We start from the raw sequence: 20669 nt of genomic DNA, 5'->3' as shown, positions 1-20669 counted from the left end.
CCCCCCGCTACTTTCAGATAAAAATTATAAGTCTTTAGTGTGGCTAACATCACCTTTTGTGGTTAGGCTCTCTGATACTTCATCCATTATCTCCCCCCAACAAGTACCTTAAGCTTCCACCATACCACATTTGCCTTAAGAGTTTCAAATTTCTTCATGCCTACATGTCTTTGCCTGTCCTGCAGCCTAAAACACCCTTTCCTTCTGTCATTGTTGGCCATCTCCTTCCTCTCTTTCAACACATAGCCTGGTATCATCCACTCTGCCCTGCTTTGACCCTCTTATCTGGGATTGGTATCCTGTCCTGGTTCCCATGGCCCTCTGTGCCATGTGCCTTTATCCCAGGCATTAAGGTCCTTTGTTGTAATTGTCAGTGATCTAGTTGCTCAACCCCATTAACCTGCACACACCTTGAAGGCTGAGACTGCATGTTTCCATCTCATCTCTAGTGCCTACCAATGTAACTGGCACATAAATGAAAGCGAAGTCACTCAATCATGTCCAACTCTTTGCAACCCCGTGGACTATAGCCCACCAAGCTCCTCCATCCATGGGATTCTCCAGGCAAGAATACTGGAGTGGGTTGCCATTTCCTTCTCCAGGGGATCTTCCCAACCCAAGGATTGAACCTAGATCTCCTGCATTGCAGGCAGATGCTTTACCCTCTGAGCCACCAGGGAAGCCCATATGAGGTACCTAATAAATGTTTTTTAAATGAAAGGAAACCGGGCTCCAACCCACACTGTGATTTGAGGCAGATTCCTCAAATCTGCCTTTTCTGAGACTATTTCCATATCTACAAACTGAAAATAACACCTATGCCACAAGGTAGTTGTAAAACTTAAGTGAAATAACCCATGTAAAATCTACTGCCTGGTCTTGGTATATGGAAAGTACTCAATCTTGGTTCTCTTCCCATCTTCCAACAAACCCTTCCCATTTTTCCTGTTTACACTTCTTTATCTGACCGCTAGGTGGTGCCAGCCTCTGGCCTGACATTCAATTCCAGGGCTGCCCTCTTAATGTCCCTTTCTCAGTGCCTGTTACACTCAGGAAAAGGAAAGTGGAAAGGAAAGTGAAGTAGCTCCGTCATGTCCAACTCTTTGCAACCCCACGGACTGTAGCCTATCAGGCTCCTCCATCCATGGGATTCTCCAGGCAAGAATACTGGACTAGGTTGCCATTTCCTTCTCCAGGGGATCTTCCCTGACCCAGGGATCGAACCCGGGTCTCCCACATTGCAGGCAGATGCTTTACCCTCTGAGCCACCAGGGAAGGAAAGGGACATGTTTAATAATCTGCTGGGAGATCCCAAGAAAACGAGGTATTCTCTCCACCAATTTCTTTGCCTGCTGTCACCATTCTTGATAACCTGATCATAGATTGCACAGAATTCCTCTGTGGTTTCCCCTATTTGGTTATAATTCCAACCCAAGGATGTGAAGATGGAAAAAGCTTCTTTAGAGCAGAAGTGGGGAGAAAGAGAAGAAGTCGAGGCAGAGAGCGATCGCATAATGGGTGCTATAGGAGAAATACGGAGACAATTCTTACAGTCACATCCCATTTGATGGTAATCATGATGGTCTCCTTTACCAGTGCAGACACCGCTACCCCTAACACTCCTGTAAGTTCACCAACCTAACAATCAAGAGGTCCTAACACTGTGTGGATACAAATAAGTAAAGGGACATGATACCTGCCCATAGGGAGTTTATGGTCTGATGGTAGACACAAAATCACAAAATTAAGTGCCAAATTCTAGGTACTGAGGTTGTCTTCAGAGCAAGCTTGGTAGAGAGATGTGCAGAGTGAGAATAACAGGAGAGCCTTGCTGAGGAGAGTAGGAAGGAGCTGAGAGAAGAGTATAAGTAAAGGCTCAGGTAGAAATATAGTCTCGTCTTATAGTGACAACCTCAGTACTTCACACATTGGAAATAACCCGAGTGCCCAACAATCCCAGTAGACTATGGAGTATCCAAGAAGGAGGTCCCAAGGAGTCCATGTAAAGAGTGACTTAGGTGTGTGTGTACAATGGGAAAGGGATCAAGATGAGGTAATTGAGAAAAAGCAAGTTCCAGAACAGTATATACTTAATGAGCTGATTTGAAGTTTTAAAAGATGTTTATTTATATTTGTTTATTATTTTATTTTGGCTGCACCAAGTAGCTTACAGTATCTTGGTTCCCCAACCAGGAACTGAACCCAGACCTCCGGCAGTGAAAGCATGGAATCCTAACCACTGGACCACCAGGGAATTCTGTTTATGGTTTTTGAAAAATCTCCTGGAAGGAGACCCAGGAAACTCTTAGTAGTGGTTATTCTGAGAGTGGGACTGAAGAATGGGAGCATGAAGTGTGGCAAGTTTACTTTTCACCTTGTATACTCTTGAGTTCTGCAACCACTAAGTATTATTATTATTATTATTTACAATATAAAGTTAATAAAAATAAACACACAGTCATATCCAGGAGACAGCAGGGACTGGGAGGTTCGCAAGTGAGACATGTTCACTGAGGCCAGATTCTGGAAGAAGACTGGAAGAAGAGTTGACATGTGATCATTCTGTTGTCTATGGACACCCAATAGAGGTTCCCCAGCCAGGAGGAAACAGAGGAAGCAGTTCCAGGAAGATTCACCTGCATAAGAGAGGTATCAGGGAGGGCTGAGAAACAGGGCTGCCCCCCTCACAACCTTCTCAGGCTATGTATGCTCACTCCAGCTAGCTTTTTCCCTTCAAAGCTGCCTGAAGTCTGTTTCTTTTTCCCTTTGGGCGGTGCTGGGTCTGGCTGCAATGCTTGGGCTTCTCTAACTGCAGTGCGTGTGGGCTCTCTAGTCGTGGTGCACAGGCTCAGTAGTTGCAGTGTATGGGATCTTAGATCCCTGACCAGGGATTGGGAGCTCAGAATCTTATCCACTGGACCATCAGGGAAGTCCCCTGGACTCTGTTTCTATCTGACTTTACTTGGATGACAATATGGGGAAGGGGTTCTGGGAGAAGGAACCTAGTAGGTGTTCATTAAAAACCTTTAGTAAGTTCCTGCCATGTGACCCATGTTACATGTGTTAGCCCATGAGGTCTGGATGAAGGGATGAATAAGACCCCACCCCGGACCGAGAGAAACTCTGGCAGTGGAAACGGAGGAAAAATCTGAGCTCTATTTCAAAGGAAAAAATGGTAAGTCCTGAGCCCAGGTTTGTAAGATCGATAAAGGCCCAGAAGACCGGTTGGCAAAAAGCCTAAGGTTTCCGGCCCGGGAGACTAAAGGCAGGTGGCCTTGGCCCTGAGCAAAGCTCGACTGGAGGAAGCTCTGGTTTGGAGGAAAGGTCTAGCTGTTTCTGGATTCTTCTCTGGCTGTCGCTTCTCTCAGCAGACAAGCCCTCCATGCTGCTCTGCTTTCTGCCAGGGCCCGACTGGAGTGAAGATGTGGGGCCTTTCCTTGCCTAGAATTTTAAGAGGGAGAAGGGTGGCGCAAGCCTCCCTCAACTCTAACGTCAGTTTCTGGCAGCCAGCATTGCTGGCTGTCTCCCTGAACTCCGACTTCCAGACACCAGAAAGTCAGACACCCGAAGTACAGCGGGAAAACACCGCCCAGAAGGGGGCAGCGGCCAGAAGCACGGTGTTGGGCTCCGGGAGCCGCCCGGCGCCCCGTGGACCCCGAGCTAGGAGTCCCTTGTGGACTCTGCCTAGGACAAAGGTCCGGGACCCAGCAGACACCTCCTTAGAAGAACTCGAGGCCTGGAAACAGAGGTCCAAGAGTCCCTCATCTTATTCCAAATCCCCGTTGCTCGGAATTTAAAACCCCGACTTGGTGGGAAGCCAGTCAGAAGGTATAAAAAAACAAAACACCAAACAAAAAAATAAATGAGCCCCGACCTCTTGGGACGAAGCGGGTGGACCTTCCTCAGCCCCACCCGCTGGTGACTCACCGCCCTCCTAACCAGGGCCTGCCCCTCCCGCGCCCAGTGCCAGGCGAGCAGGACAGGGCGGGTGCTAAGGTGGGCTCCATCCCCAAGCCCTAGGCAGGCGGACAAGCTCCGGCGTGTCCCCGCGGGTGCCCCTGTTTACGCCAAGCCCTGGAGCGAGGTGGGGGCGGGCCTTCTCGGCCCCTCCCCCACCCCGCCCCCCTCCGCCGCAGGCCCCAATCCCGGTCCGGGTCTGACAATGTCTCCAAATCAAAGCTCAGCCTCTCCCCGCATCTTCCCCACGGTCTGGCGGCCCCCAACCCGCCTCCACCCCAGGCAGGGGAGTCACAGTCAGGGTTCCCCCAGGAGATCAGGCCTCGGTCCACACCTCCTGATCTTAGATCCCCAGACGGGGCCTGAAATCCTAGGGCGAGACACCGAGTTTCAAAGCCAAGCGGCTCAGCTCTCTTCGCCCCCTGCCCAATCCCTCTCGCCGCTTCAGTTCTCGAGCGCCAGGCAGAAGGGCCCAGTCAGGGGAATGGGCACTCCAAGCCCAAAACCAACCAGCGGGGCCCCAGGAACCCCCGCTCTCGGACCGCTTGCCAGAGCTCCAAATCTTGTCGCTCCTCTGACTCCCCCTCCCCAGGGCAGCGCGCCAAATCAGCGCATGCGCACTCGGAGGATTGCCGCGTAGCTCTTTCTACCCCCCGCCCCGGCTTTTTCTTTCCCCGCCCCTTTTCTCCCTCCCTCCTCTCCCGGTCCCCTCCCTCTCCTCCCCCCCCAACTCAGCCCGCCCCGCGGCACCTCAGTCCCGGGAACAGTGGTGCGAGCTCCAGGCCCGTGCACTGAGGAGGCGGAAACGAGGGGAGCCCCCAGAGCTCCATCAGGCCCCTTCCAAAGGCTCCCCCACCCGGTCCACGCCCCCCACCCCCCCACCCCGCCTCCTCCCAATTGTGCATTTTTGCAGCCGGAGGCGGCTCGGAGATGGGGCTGTGAGCTTCGCCCCGGGAGGGGGAAAAAGAGGAACGAAGAGAAAAGCAGGGGGTGAAGGGTTTGGATTTGGGGACAGAGAGTGCAGCCCCGTCTGCAGGCCCTCCCCAAGGGGCTCCGAACTCTACATCCTCACCCACGCCCCTGGTGCGCTTTGCTGAAGGATAGGATAAGAATAGAGGAGAAGGGAGGGAGGAGGAAAAAGGGGGGCCCCCCAATTGGGGGGGGGCGACGGCGAGAAGTAACAGGACCAGAGGAGAGGGGCTGCTGCTGGCATCAGCCCACACCATGCTGACCCCGCCGCTGCTGCTGTTGCTGCCCCTGCTCTCTGCTCTGGTCGCGGCCGCTGTCGACGGTGAGTGAGATTCCGCGGCCCCCTTGGACCCTTGGGGACACTCACTCCCCAGCCCCCACTCCTGCGTTCGGATGGGAAAGGGAGTCGCGGGAGGGGGTGCCTTTTGTTATCCCAGTCCAGCTGACACTGCAGCGGCCCAGCTGGGGGCGGGGATGGGGGTCCAATTTGGAGGATGGGGGCCTTGGGCAAATGATGCTTCTGGGGACCCCCCCCTCAGCCCAAACAAAGACCAGAGGCCTGGGAAGGGAGAAGAGGGACCCCCCTTTTTCTGATCCTGGGATCTAGAGGCCTTCTCCTATCTCTGTTCGGGGAGGGCCTCTGCCTCCCCTACATCCTCTACCCCCCCCCACCCCCATCTAAATTGTAAAGGAATCCGGATTTGCAATGTACTGGCTGCAAAAGGGGGCGGGGGTCCTTTTGCTGTGGCCTCTGAATCTGGAAGGGAGAGCCGGGTCGGGTGCCCTGCTGGGCAGAGGGTAGGCTAGACGGGGACTGGCTTTGGGTCGGGAGAGGGAGGGCCACGGGAAGGCCCCCTGCTTGGGTGTGGAATCTGGGCCCTTGGAGACCAGGCTTGGAGGCCTGAGTCCAGGATTTAGCAGGCTGCCAGTCTGGGTTCCGAAATGAGCACTTCCCCCTCTCAGGGCCTCTGTCAGTAGCCTGGAAAGAGCTGTACTGGGGGGTGTAGCGGGTGGGGGCAGGCGAAGCTATATGACTTTGAATTTTCCTTCTTAATTCCTGGGAGCTTTGAGATGAAAAAACGTCAGATGTCATCATTGGGGAAGGGGACTGGAGAATGGCCTGGAATGCTGAAGTGGGAGGGTGGAAGAAGGCTGCTCTCTCCCTGACTTCTGGCTTGATCACAGTTTGGACTAGAAGGAGAGCTGGAGGTTGGATGGGGGTTATGTCATGCCCCCACCCCTAATTCCCTGCTCCTTAGGTAGATGTATTTATTTCTCTCCACCACTTCCCCTCCTCCCCTCGTACACACACACTTTGTATATTGCAGTTAGCTTTGGGCAAGAACTGTGTCCTTTTGGAGAAAGAGGTGCCCTCTTGGTTTTTTTTTAGTGTCAGCTATTTTCCCTCTTACTTGTGAGTCACTGGTTCAAGTCTTGCTCAAGATTTGGGCTGGGGTCATGGGGTTGGGCTGGGCTGGGCCCCTGATTTGAGTAGGGGTGGGATCTGATCCATTCCCGTCACTTTAATCTTCTCATTCAGGAAAAAAAATCTGCACCCAATACCATTGTGCACCCCTCCTCCATCTTCTCAATTCTGCCAGATTGGGATTGGGAAAGTTTTTCTCTGACACTGGATTAACTCTTCCCCTCCCCGCAACTTGCTTCAGCTGGGAGGGGTGTTGGGGGACAGGAAATATATAGGACAGTATATTCAGTAGCTCTCAATTATACCATCTTGGGGACTCTGTCCACCTACCACTCACCCCTCATGGAGAAGAGGAAAGAAGCTGTACCCGGAATACCCTTCAGACCACCAGCCCTTGCCTGTGATTTCCTCAGTTATGGGTGTTGTTTCCTCTTGTTCTTAATCCTGTTAAGTGAGAGGGGAAACTGAGGTAGAGAGATCTGGAAGGGATAGAAAAGCATTTTAAGAGAGAAAGAGTGACACATCAAGAGCCCCATGATGGAAGGAGGATGGAGTTAGGCAGAAAGAAGAGGGGGTCTCTGTGGAAAGTAGACAAGGGCCCCAGCCCAGTCAGGAATGGCCCCAGGGAGCTTCACCCCTCAGGTAATTACCCCACCAAGTTGGTGGGTGGTGAGTGGAGGAAGGAGACGGGACATGTTTTCCTTAATGGTCTCCCACCCTTTTGTAAGTTTCCACCCAGCCCACAGCTGTAACCCCAGCTCAAGCCAAACTCTATCCGAAGTCCTGGGCAACTCTGAGACCCCACAGACTGTAACCTGCCAGGCTCCTGTGTCTATGGGATTTTCCCAGCAAGGATACTGGAGTGGGTTGCCATTTCCTCCTCCAGGGGCTCTTCCGGACCTAGGGATCGAATCTGCATCTCCTGCATTGCAGGCGAAGTAGTCACCGATGAGCCACCAGAGACGCCTCTAGGGAGAGGACCCCTCCCCAAACTCACATTACTGCTCTCACCTTTGGGGTGGGAATATGACTCATCCAGAGTGAGAATGGGGAGTGGGAAAGGGAGACTGCACAGACCTGTAGGGCCAATGTCGTCCAGGACCGCCCAGGGGTTCCTATATCCTACCCTTGCCCTCATGCCTGGGGCCCACAGACACAGAACTTTCTCCTTCGATTTCCAGAGAAGGGCATGTCCTGGCTCCAGCTTACCTCCCTCAGTGTCTAACCTTCCTTCCTGCTGCTGGCTCGCATGGACCCTGCTGCTTTGCCTTCAGGGGAGCAGCCCTAGGTCCTTCTCCAGCACTTCCGCCTTCTCTGTTGTGCCTGAACCCAATCCCCAGGGTCCCCTTCTCTTTGGGGAGCGATGTCACTCCTCGCTAGTAGACAGAACTGGGTCTACTTGCTTCCTGGGAGGCTGGAGAAACAGATGGGCTGGAGAGTGAGAAGAGAGATCATTGAGGTCTCTGCTGAGATTAGGAAACTTTTGTAGTGGGGAGGGCTGGCTGCCTCCCTGTCTCCTACCCATCTCCACATACCCCCTTGAGCCAGTATATTACCTGTTATCAGACAAGCTGGACAGTGAACTTAGTTATGAGGCTGAGCTTCCTGGCTCTGTGAGAAATGGTTCCAAACTCCTTTCTCCCCTGGTCAGACCCAGATGCCTGATTATCTCCCCTCACCCTTGTCTTTTAAACCAGGGACGTGAGGACATTGATTTGGGGATGGAGGTATATTTTGATGTTTGAGGCTGCTTCTCAAAACTTCCTTTTCTCCCAATCTTAGCCACCCCCGTTCCTCCATTTTCTCTATTATTTTCCCCCCAGCCACTCCCCATCACTGGGCCTCTTAAGGATGTCAGCCGGGCGGGAGAGGCAGGAGGGACAGGAGGGGCAGGAGGGGCGCTGGCCAGAGCCAGATCCTGTCCAAATCCCCCTCCCAACCCCGACTTTTCAAAACTCCTTTGGGAAGCCCTTCCTTACCTAGTCTAACTTTCTTTCCTCCTGCTGTAGCCTCAGCCTTTGCATATCAAAACCCCAAGCTTAAGGCTTATTACCCGCCTCAGTAGCCTCCTCTCAGCCCCAGCCCCCAGCCCTCTGTGAGCTCTCCAGCATTCAAGTTCTCCAGCTCTTGAAGCGGGCTCCTCACCCTTGGGCAATCTGAATGCAGTGGGACCATGCAAGGGTCCCTGACCTGGTGGAACTGTGTGCTGGGTGTGTTTGGAGCATCTCAGCCCACCCCACTGTGTTCAGTCCCATATTTCAGCCCAGTTTTTAACAGGATCCCACATTGTTTGGAGAAGGAAGTAGTTGACTCTGGGATTGCTTCCGGTGCAGTGGCCCTAGGCCCCAGTGTAAAGCCTCCCTGGGAAAGAGGCGAGGGACAGTGGAGGGCAGCATTTACCCCTCTTGCACCACAGGGGAGATGAGGGTCTCTCTGAGGCCTTGGCCTTCCCGTTGAAGAGCTTCCATCTTCCTTCCTACCACCCTCCCAATTCTGTGGGAGGCAATGGCCCCTATTCTGAGTTTGCCTGGGGTCAGACAGTGGTAGGGCCGGGACTCCACTTGCCTGAGTAAAGATACATGCTTCCCCACCCTGAATCTCAGGGATGTTTTTCTCCAGGTTCATCCCAAGACAGCTGTGCCATTATCTTGGCAACCTCTGGGCTGAGACCCTCTTCCTAGGTTTTTTCCTCTGTCTATCATTGGTATGTGCTGTCTTGGCCTCCAAGAACCTCTGTCTCTCATTCTCCTAGCTAATCTCTCTTATCTCATCCTCTCTCCTCCTGTTGTGGCGTTCTCTGTCCAGTCTCTCTCAGTCTCTGTGTCATGCTTTGTCTCTGCCTGTCTCCATCCACCTCCATCCAGGCCTCTTGGTATCCCAAAAGCTATCTGGGAGCAGAAATCTCTCCTGGGCTCTCCCCCGTGCTCTCCATTTTGGAGTTGTTATTCCCATCTCAGGCCAAACTGGGAATCTCCATTTCGGCAGTAAAAGTTCTCCCTCCACTTTCTTCCAAGTTCCTCTCTCTTTTTCCCCCTCCACTAATTTGGGAGAGAATGTTTCTGGAAGAAGGGAACTTGATACCCTTTGTGGGTTGAATAAGAGGGAGAATGCAGATAATTCAGAAAGGCGGAGGGAAGTTAGACTTCTGGCAGAACTTCCTCGTGACTTGAGAACTGGAGAGAGGTGTGGGGACTTGGTCAGGAGCTTAGAGCTTTTATTTCTATGGCTGTGTGTGCAGGGGGTTGGGGGTAGGTGAAGAGGGCTTCTGAAGGCCTGGTGAGAGATATGCTGACCTCTGGAGGCATTTAAGGGGTCTGGACTTTACTTGCGGGGGTGGGGGGGGGGAAGCATGGAGGAAAAGATGGTGGGGAGGTCAGGCTAATGTCCCACTGAGTCAATATTGACTCAGGATGGAGGGGGAGACCATCCCCCTCCCCCCGGCAGCCCAAGCCATCCTGTCTGTCTGTCCAGGCCGCAAAGCAGAGGCCCAGACTCAGGAATGACAAAAATGTGTCTGAGCCTCACTGAGCTGCGGGGAAGGAGCCACCGGGTAACACCCAAAATACATAAAATTCAGTGAAAAGCTCTGGGTTTGGGCCTGGGAGGCCCCTGCCGCCCCACCCCCGTATGTTTGAAAGTTTAGATTCCTGCAAGCTCTGGCCCCCACCCCCCCACACTCCCTGGCCACCCCCTGGCTCCTCTGTCCCCTTAGCTTTATCATGTGGTTCCTTTTAGAAAACATCCCCCGTACACAGCCTGTCTCTCCCTCTGCTGTGTCTGCTCTTGCAAAGGGCCTCAGGGTTCTCCTTCACCCTCACCCTGCCTCAGGTCTCCTGGGTCTTTAGGAAATCTCACCCCCCTCTCTTCCTCTCCGTCTCTGCTCCCGAGGGATCAAACGATGGGTCCCCTCCTCTAGAAGTCTCCCTCAGGGCTCTACTTGCTTGTTGCCCTCCCTTCTCTGCTCAGGCACCCTTGCCACCCTTCCCCACCCTCTCCCCAAGGCCTCAGGATGGGACAGGACACAGCCAAAGCTCAAGCAGGGCAGTGGGGTCCGTGTTGTGTCTGGGTGCACACCCAACCCGACACCTCCTGTTCCGGCTCCAGCTTGGTGGCCCTGGGGGCCGTGGCTGGGCTGGGTGCCTGGGTTTGGGGGGGTGCAGGGGTGTTGGCCAGAGTTAGCATGGCGGTCACATTCATCTCCGGGCAAAGCTGAGAACAGACAGCCCCTGTGTCCTGGTGTTCTCTCTGCAGCCTCGCTCGCTCTCCCTCTGTCGTTCTCTCCTCCTTCCTTTTTCCCTCTGCTGTCCTGTTCTTATCCCTTGCCATCTTCTCCACTGTCTCCCCTCTCTGAGGAGCCTTGAAGGCCAGGGCCACCTCCTGTAATTCCCATCCCCACTCCCGGTGCCAGAGGACCCTGCCATTCCCATTTTTCATCCTTCTGCGCCGCTGTCATGGCCAGTAAGAAGTCGCCTGTTCAGTTACTAATTGCTTTATGCCTCAGTTTTCTCATCTGTATATGGGGATTGCAACCGTAGCCACGTCACAGGGTTTGAGGATCTAAATGAGTTAATATGTACAAAGTGTCTCAGCCCAGGTGCTGACGCAGAGTCACCATGTTGAAAAGTGTTAGCTCATATCCTTAGAAACCCCCAGATCTCCCAAGGGGTGGGAGCCAGGGGAGGCCACTAGTTGCTCCCTAATGTAGGGCCATGTTGTTCCCTCATCTGGGGCCACCTAGCTGGGTTTTCTGGGTGCTGGCATCAGACGCAGAAGGCGCAGCTGAGGGGAGTGGGGTTGGCTGCGGGCTCTAAGCAGATTACAGGTTTCCGACCCCACCCCCACTGCAACACCCTCCACCTCCGAATGAGGCTTCCCTTGGCCCGTGTAGACTGCCCCAAAGTAGGTTATTTGTTCCTTTCCTCCCCTTTCCCTATGAAGGAAATCAAAGACAGGCCTTAGCCTTCAAACTCAGGTCTTTTCTCCACCATCCCTGACAGAAAGGAAGTGCTTCCTGCATCTCTTAGGTCCTTGTGCTGCCCTGGTGTGCGCCCAGTCACCCGCCCCGGCCGGAGGGGTCTGCTGTGGGCCAGGGCCCCAGGGGCTCCTCTTCCTTTCACTCCCCATCCCCCACTCCCCTCCCTCGCAAAAGCACATCTGGTTTGTGAATCTCTCTCATTCCAGCTTTTGGAGTTTGCCAGCTGCTGTTTCCTCTGTCGAGCTCAGGCCAAAAATGGGGGTGGGGGACAGCAAGGGGACAAAGTGAGAAAGTGAGGGCCAAAGCAGGGGGGGATCGTGGCTGGGATGTGGAATAGAGGGGAGATTGGAGTGACCAACCAGTGACCTCGGGCCTGGGCTGTGAGTTCTACCCGGCGAGGAGTGGGGGCATGGACTGCTAAATCCAGGTGGGGGCAGGGATGGGCATGGGGACCTGTCTGGGCTCCAAACAGCCCATCTGCCTCTGAATCCCATTCCAGCCCCCTCTACCACCGCTCTCCCCCGCCAACCCCAGCCCATCTCGGCCAGCCAGGGGAAGAGGACCGTTCTCCGGCATGCTAACTAGGCTGCCTAGCAGTTTCCCGGGAAGACCTCACAGCTGGCCCAGTGGGGCAATGAACTCAGCATTATCCGCCTCCTCAAGGGGCCTTTATTCCCTGCTCAGGGTGGGGGGGCAGGGGAGGGGGCTCCAGGGTGGGGGGCCTAGCCAGGCCATCCTTGATGTGTTTCCTGAACTTGGCTCTCACCCTGGCCGGCGGCCTGAGCGCAGTCCCCGCTGCCAGAGGCGGGGGTTGGGGGGAGGACGTCTTCCCAGTGTGGCTCTCCTCAGAGCCCATCCCTCCCTGCTCAGAGCCCCGGCACACTTTCTTCTGCTCCGTCCCAGCCCTGAGCTCACTCTGCCCTGCGGTCTTCCTGGGGCGCCATGGCTCCTGAGGGGCCACCCTGCCCCTCCTGGGCACCCCAGTGCCTCATTTACTGCCTGGCACAGAGCTGGGCTCTGGTGCATGACAGCCGAAGAGAAGCGGGATGGACGCAGATCGAGGAAGAGGCAATGCAGGGCTGGGAGACTGGGGGGCAGCAGTGAAGGAGGTGGGGCTTGCCTCCCTCCCGAGGAGGACATGCTGACAGGGTTGGGAGGAATAGCGCCTGAAGACCTCTCAGTGGAAATGGGGAGCCTGGTGTCAACTGGCTGCTTCACAGCTTAGAGTCGGCTAAACCGGTCTAAGTCCTGATTGCGACATTTGGCTGCTGTGTGACCCCACATCCTCTGAGGCTGGGTTTCCTCATCTGGGAAATAGTATTACTCGTACCTAATTTGTCATATTGTGGAGAGGATTGAATGCGATGATATATGGAAAGAACTGGTTGATCACACTTCCGGGCACATACTGAGGTAACAATGAGAGTTAGTGTTACCATGTTTAATTCATCCCTGGAGAATGAGGTAAGAGAATGGGGTGGGTGTAGAGAGCAGATGGTGGGGTGAGGGATTAGGGCAAAGAAGAGGTCCTGGATATAGGAACTTCTTGGGTTGGCTGGTCTGAAACCAGCTCCTGCAGGTCACCCCAGCCATCCCCCTGCCTCGGCTCTCCAGCCCTGTCGGCTTGAGCAGTCTTAGGTACCTATTAACTCTGAGGGCATCCGCAAGGGAGACTGTTTAGAGAATGGATGTGGAGGCAGAACTCCTCTGTTGATGCCATCTCTGAGACACCCATGTGCCAAGGGCACCCCAAACACACGTCCCGTCTGGGGAGGGCCTGGTGGTTAGGAGTTGGAGATGTGTGGGGTGATGTGTTCCAAGGACCAGGAGTGTCCCAGAGGGTGAAGGAGCAGAGAGGTTAGTAAAGACCAGCTCTGGACCTCTAGTGGGATGGAGAAGATAAAGAGAAAACCTGTCAAAAACCTAAATGCCCCATCACTCTCAGTCAGCAGAGTGGAGGCTGCTGTGGTCTGACCAGAGTATCAGAGAACACAAGGGCTTTGGTCCTGAGAGCTGGGAGAGCACACACCCAATGGGCAGCCTACAGGAGTCAGTCAGGCGGCAGCAGTGTGCTTCCCGCGTCCTTCCCCTCCCCCATCTCAGGTACACAGTGTTCAGAAGTGACCCCCAGCCCCTCCCTCCCACCCCTGCTCCACACATGAAGCTTGGGTTAGAGCCTGGGCCGGATGGAGACTGCTACTGCCTGAAGAAGGAGGAGGAACCCTTGAGGGCTTTCAGACTGTAGAGCGGCCTCCACCCCTATTCACACCCCTGTTTTCTTCCCTTGGCCCTAGTCCCTAAGACTTGCAGCCCCAAGCAATTTGCCTGCAGAGACCAGATCACCTGCATCTCAAAAGGCTGGCGGTGTGATGGTGAGAGGGACTGCCCGGATGGATCTGACGAGGCTCCCGAGATTTGTAAGTACCTTTTCTAAATCCCTACCCCCATCGCTGATTTTTCCCTTTTCCTTTTGGCCCAGCAGTCTACGATGAAGACAGTTGAGCTTGAGCCTGGTGTGGACCTTGCTCTGTGATTGTTTGTACATGACACAGCTAAAACTGTCCAACTGTCCTCCCCCTGCTCTTCAAAGAGCCCGGCCAGGTGTTTGGTATGCTCAAAAATGAGCTTCCTCAGCCGCTGTACCCGCCCCCAACCCCAGCCTCCCTGAGACCATATTCTCTGGGCTGACAGCTTTGCTGGAAGGTTCCCCTCCCTTCTTTCTGGCTCCTTCCGCTTCTTCCCACCTCTGAGCCTCCTGATCCTTGATGGGTGCCCCTGGGTCTTGCTGGGTCCCCTTCCTGTCCTCAGGTTCCCAGGCCAAAGGCCACTGGCTCTGGCTCAATCTCTGTACCAGAAGCCCCACCCCTGAGCATTTCCCGCCCTCCTCCCTCCCCCTACCCTCAGTAAGTGGTGTAATCAGAGGCAGCTGGTTAAACTGGGAGAAAGGTCCCCACCCAGCCTTTACCCTGCCAGTGGGGGGTGGAGAACTTGCTGGCGGGACCCTGGAGTCCTGGGCAGCTGGCAAAGTCTCCGCCTTCAGAGCCTCTCCCTTGCTGGGCTAGTCTGGGCAGGGGTCTGGGGACCCTGCATTCTTAGGTCTTTCTCCGTTCTCTGTTGGGTTTTATCGTGTCCCAGCCCCATCTCCACACCCTCACTCATAATTATTAGCGGTAATTTTAGGGCCAGAAAAGGAAACCACTAGTTCTCTCTGCCTCACCTTGATACCCTGCTCTGGAGGTGTGGGATCCAGGGACATTCTACAAGCGTTTCTATGGTGGCTCAGCCTGGAGTGTCTACTCGTCTCAGGCCACCTTTATGCCCCACTTTTCGGACCCCAGTGTTTGGTGTTGAAGATCAAGAAAGCCGTGCAGAGGGGCCAGATCTGGCTCTTTTTATCCATCCTTTAGTTAGATGCAGATATACATATCCGCTCACTGTCCCCACTCGTGCACATTCCTAGACCCATCACACTCACACTTAGCTGCTCCCGGGGCCTGACTCACTCCCCCTACCCTGCCGACATACACACACAGAGGCACACGCTGGCACAAACACATTCTCGCAGCCATGCAGAGTCACCATTCTGAAACGAGGATACAGAGACAGAACCTGCACGCAGACAGATGCCCCAGACACACACAGACCCAGACTTGCTCCCAAGAGGACCTGGAAATGTACATACTGAGGCCGGCAGCACCGGCACACGTGGAGATTTATAGATTCACCTCACTCCACACCACTGTGCTCCATGGAACACACCTCCCCTACCTCTGCATGTGACTCCTCCCCAGCACAGGCAGACAGATGTGCTTGCATGCAAGCACCTTCTTACATCTTGTCTGGGCTTGGAAACCCATGGCCAGTGATCTGTCTACCAGCCCACAGGCTCTGCCAGTGTCCTAGATCCTGGCCTCCTAGGATCCCCTGAAGAGCTCTGTCCCGTCCTTCCTGCAGCCCATCTTCTTGGGCAACAAGGAAAGTGGAGACATCACCAGCGGGCCACAACCTTTGACAGTTCCCAAAGTCCTCCATCAGGCAGGCTGCTCTGGGGTGGAGGTCTAGCATAGTGTGTTGCATAAAAATATAATGGAAAGCATGCGTTTCAATTTTGAATTTTGTAGTAGCTACATTCAAAAAAAGGTCCAAATAGGAACTTTCCCGGCGGTTGGGTGGTCAAGACTCCTCCTTCCCATAGAGGGGATATGGGTTCAATCCCTGGTTGCGGAACTAAGATCCCACATGCTATAGGATGTGGCTAAAAAAATAAGCATCTACTTAAAAAAAAAAAAAAAGATCAAAATAATCAGATGAAATTAATTTTAACTTTATTTTACTCAGTGTGTACAAAGTATTATCATTTCAGCATATTTTTTCGTATAAAAGTATTGAGGCCTTTTGCATTCTTTTTTGTGGCTGTGGTATTAAGTCTTCAAAAACCAGTGTACATTTTATTTACTTATGGCCCCTCCACACACCTTGTGGGATGACATTTCCCCAACCAGGGACTGAACCTGGAGCTACTGCAGTGAAAGAGCCCTAACCACTGGACCGCCAGGGAGCTATAATGGTTTTTTGTTTGTTTGTTTTTGCCAGTGCGCATTTTATACTTCCAGTTGGAAGTGGTCACATTTCAAGTGCTGAATAGCCATGTATGATGCTTCATATTGTAAAGTGCATTTCTAGAAGACTTGGTCCAGCTCTCCGCCCAGGCTCTATGACCCAGGATGTTATGGGAAGGAAGGGTGCTTTGTTTCCTGGTGTAGAATGTGGAAGCCTCGGGGTCCACAGCATGGGGCATCTGGGTAGTGGATTCTTTGCTGAAACCTAGTTATCCCCTCCACCTGGCGGATCCCAGGTGTGGCTACTATGGGGAGTAGCATAGATGAGCCCAAGGCTGAAGAGTCTAACACAGGCCCTAGGCCTCCTGAGATCTAAAAATTGCAGGTGCCTGAAACCCCAGTCCCAGCCCCTCCCTCAGTGAGTAGCTGGCCAGACAGCCTCTGTAGCCAGCATGCCCACAGCGACCTTTCCGTCTGCCCCCAGGTCCGCAGAGTAAGGCCCAGCGATGTCAGCCGAACGAGCACAACTGCCTTGGCACCGAGCTGTGTATTCTCATGTCCCGCCTCTGCAACGGGGTCCAGGACTGCGCAGACGGCTCGGACGAGGGGCCCCACTGCCGAGGTAAGGGCTCTTCACCTCTGCTCTCCCAGGTGGATGCTGTGAGTTCTCCGCCGGGCACCTGATGGGTCTGAAGGCCTGCTGCTGAGCACTGTCTGCACACTGTCCTTGGACTGCAAAGGGCACGAGGCCTGACCTGCTGCCCTGTGCCCCGGGCACGTCTCTGGCTGTGTGTGCTAACACGTGTCACTACCCCTCTTCAGTCCCCCGTTTCCCACCTGTGAAACGAGAGCTCTCTACTAGGTCAGCATGTTCATACTTCTTCAGTTTTGTAAACAGTGGGGTTGTTTCTTCGCACGGTTTCTTATAGGGAACCTGAGTATGAGCAGCAGAGACAAGCAGATGCTGTCACTGAAGCAGGGCCCGGGAAGGGGGGAGGTCTGGAGCTTTGTTGCCTGCCTCCCCTGCCAGGGCCCCCGAAGTCATCCCCTGGGAAGGGCAGGTCTTTGAGGCTCTTGGAAGCTGCTTCATGGGAAGGGTTCCTCCTCCGACCCCCCAACTGAGGAGGGAACTTTAAGACAGTAGGTCAGACTTCTTCCCACCTGCATCTCAGGTCCACCAGCTCCGCAGGTCTTCCTCTAGAGACCCTTCTGTCCCAGGGGGAGTCTGGATCTCTCCTGAGGATGGGAGAGATTCCCGAGGATGGGGGTTGGAGGGGGAGGAAGCTCAGGCCTGCACCTCAGGGAATAGGAACTTCTACCGCCCTCAAGGTCTGGGCGTGGAACAGGAAGCTGGCTTTGTGAGGCCCTAGGCAAGCCCCTGGGGGTGGAGACCCTGTCCTGTGTCTATAACGCGTGTCAGAAAACATCTGCCTGTGGGAAGAGACACATCTGGATCCTGTTCACTGAGGGCAGGGAGTTTGTGGAAGATTTTTATCCTTTTCCTTTGGTTGAGTCTGCATGTTTTTGTCAGAAGCTCCTGGAATGGGATGTAGAATGTGGGCCCAGGGGGCTGACTTCAATTACCATGCGCGTCCCATCTTATCGGACAGTATGTGTTAAAGTTCGCCTGCTTTTGCATACAAGGTCAGCATGACAAACAACCAAGAACATAGGAAACCTAGGGCTTGAACTTCCTTCTCTGAAACTACAGAAGCTGGACCTCCTCATCCTTCTACCCCATATCCAGAAGAGAACCTCTTTTCTAGATTTTCCAGAAACAAACACTACTTCCCCTCTTTGGGGGGCAAGGCTGGACTGGGGAAGCACCTTCAGGCTCTGGGACAGAGGTGGGGAGGAGAAAGGCTAACCAGGGCCTGGCTCCCCATCTTTGCACCTCCTGGCAGGCTTAGCGCCTCTAAACGTCTTAGCATCTTGGGCAGCGCTCTCTCCTAGGTGGGAGGCGGGGAGCAGGGGTGTGAGGCAACTGGACAAAGGGGTCTTTGTGGCCAGGCCGCCTGGCCCCACGCAAGGCCATTAATTGGGTCGCTGGTCTGGGGAGGTAGCTGCTCCCCCACCTCTTCCCCCTCCTGCTTCATTCCCTTCTGTCTCCCCTGTGGAAGTGGGTCAGAGGCAGGAGGAAGATTAGAGAAAGATCCCGGGGGAGCCAGGTTTGCTTCTCTTTCTCCTGTCCTCTACCTGGGTCTCGGGCCTTCTCTCTGGGCCCTCTCGGACACCAGGGCTGGGTTGCAGGCGTGCTTCCAGACCAGATCTGGGGTCCTGCGTGGCAAGACTCGATTCCCTGCCAGCACTTCCCCTTCAGCCCCAAAGCCAAAATTGCAGTCCTCGGGCGCTACAGGCAGGAGGCATGTGAAGGGGCTCAGAGTTAGTCCCCACGTGCTGTTGACCAGCAAACTAGGAAAGGAGCGGGTCAGGGCAGCCAGAGCCGGAAGATGCAGATTCTGAGCCACAATTGGCGATGCGACCTTGGACCTGTCTTATACCCTCATCAGTCTCAGTTTCCTCGCTTACAAAATGTACTTGATGCTTCCTAAGCCACTTCATCTCTGACCCTGCAGGCCTGGGAAGTGGTTACTGGGGTTGAGGGAAGGTTGCTGTCTGGGTATGATTGCCAGATCTGGGGGCCTGAGCATGTGTCACCTGCCCACCACCCCCCACCCCCGCCCACAGAGCAACGAGGACAGTGTTCCCATCTGGGCTGCCAGCACCACTGTGTCCCCACACTCAACGGGCCCACCTGCTACTGCAACAACAGCTTTCAACTACAGGCAGACGGCAAGACCTGCAAAGGTAAGCGTGCACACGTGCACATACTGGGGTTCAGGACGTGCTGGGGGGTCAGTGGGCTAGGTTGGGGAGGAGAAAGCTTGAAAGGTGCAAGACAGGAGGTGGGTCTACCACACGCCTTACAGCTTCAGGGCGTGACTGTGGGCCCTAACCACTTGCTTCCACCAGACTTTTCAAAACTCATCTTAAAAATTATATAGGTCAAGGTCAAGGACTTCCCTGGTGGTCCAGTGGTTAAGATGCACTTCCAATGCAGGGGGCATGGGTTTGATCCCTGGTAGGGGACCTGAGATTCCCCCATGCCATACAGCACAGCCAAAAAATATATATATATAGGTCATATGTGAGTTTTCTTGTTAAAAAAGGTTTAAAGCATTACAGACAAAACCAAAGTCCCCGTTAACAAAGCCTCTTTAATTACGGCCCCTTCCCCATCTCTCTGGAAATCAGCTCTTGTTAACAGTGTGCTACTTCTCTGTCCAGGCCTTTTTCTATCCAGGTATACATGTATTCACCAAATCTAATAGAAAGTACTGTTTATGTGCATGTGATCTTGTTTACATAAATATCATACTGTATATGGCTTCCCAGGTGGCCTAGTAGTAAAGAACCTGCCTGCCAATGCTGGAGACGTTAAGAGACATGGGTTTGATCTCTGGGTTGGGAAGATCCCCTGGAGGAGGGCATGGCAACCCACTCCAGTTTTCTTGCCTGGAGAATCCCATGGACAGGGGAGCCTGGGGGTCTACTGTCCATGGGGTGGCAAAGAGTCAGCCATGACTGAAGCGACTTAGCACACACGCACATACTGTACATATTTGTTTTCCAGTTTTTTCACCCACTATGTTCTAGAGATTTTTCCATGTTAATGTGTAGAGATCTACCCCATTCTTTTAAAAACCACGGTGATGTATGACTATTACCACAGTTCACTTGGCCATCTCCCTTTGGATGAGTAAGATGTTCCCGGTTTCTCTCTGTTACAAACAATGCAAACTTTTCTGTTTTAAATGTACCTCCTTTTGGTCTCGGCACAAATGTGGCCTTCTCAGTGAGATTCTCCTTACAGCCCTAAAATCCCATCCCCACTGCCTGCATTCTCTGTCCCCTTTCTCTGCTTAGTATTTTTTCATAGCACCAGCTACTTCCCATCGCACTAACTCCTCTAACATGTCATTTGCCTTTTTATTTTGTTTATTATTATAATAGCAACATTTCGTTTATTATCAGAATTTAAGTTCTTTAAAGAATATTTATTTATTCATTTATTTGGCTGCATTGGGTCTCAGTTGTGGGACACGGACTTTGTTGCCCCATGGCTTGGGGGATCTTAGTTCCCTGACCAGGGATTGAACCCACGTCCCCTGCATTGCAAAGCAGATTCTTCACCACTGGACCACCAGGGAGGTCCCGGAACTTAAGTTTTAAAAGGGCAGCAGTTTGAATCTATTTTTTTTGCTGATATGTCGCCTGAGCCTAAGACTGTACCTGGCACATTGCAGAAATATTTTCTGAATGAATGGATGATAAGCACGGGTGTAGATACGTCTCTAGGGTGGATCCCAGGTCTGGACTTGCTAGGTGGTAATGTTTCCACATTTCTTGTTGCAGTAGATTCTGTCAAACTGTTCTCCGAAGTAGCCATAGGGATGGACACACCCCAGGTGTTGTCTGAGGGCACTCCCTTCCCTGCCCTCGGCATGCTGGAAATGACCACGCTCTCGCCTTTTCCCGGCAGACTTCGACGAGTGCTCAGTGTATGGCACCTGCAGCCAGCTGTGCACCAACACAGATGGTTCCTTCACGTGTGGCTGTGTGGAAGGGTACCTGCTGCAGCCAGACAACCGCTCCTGCAAGGCCAAGAATGGTAGGTGGGCTTACCTGCGACCGTATAGCTAGGCACCCACAGTGTCGTTCCCTGACGGGGAGAGGCCAGAGCGCTGCAGGGCCGCTTGCTGCCCTGACCCTTCTCTCCTGT

General features: G+C 53.7%; 1 protein-coding gene across 2 annotated transcripts in view; it reads left to right on the top strand.

The window, feature by feature from the left end:
* The first annotated feature begins 4710 nt into the window (after positions 1-4710).
* Positions 4711-20669, top strand: part of LRP1 (LDL receptor related protein 1) — a 79892-nt gene continuing 63933 nt past the window's right edge. For both annotated transcript variants that reach the window (XM_069584935.1, XM_069584934.1), the window contains exons 1-5: positions 4711-5248; positions 13622-13744; positions 16371-16508; positions 18575-18694; positions 20430-20558. In XM_069584935.1, the coding sequence (XP_069441036.1) occupies positions 5182-5248; positions 13622-13744; positions 16371-16508; positions 18575-18694; positions 20430-20558 (577 nt within the window). In that variant the 5' untranslated portion in view covers positions 4711-5181. The remainder of the gene's footprint in view (positions 5249-13621; positions 13745-16370; positions 16509-18574; positions 18695-20429; positions 20559-20669) is intronic.

This window comes from Ovis canadensis, chromosome 3 (assembly GCF_042477335.2).
Source record: "Ovis canadensis isolate MfBH-ARS-UI-01 breed Bighorn chromosome 3, ARS-UI_OviCan_v2, whole genome shotgun sequence".
NCBI lineage: Eukaryota > Metazoa > Chordata > Mammalia > Artiodactyla > Bovidae > Ovis > Ovis canadensis.
Note: the sequence above shows the minus strand (reverse complement) of the source record. Positions and strands in the feature narration are given on the sequence as shown.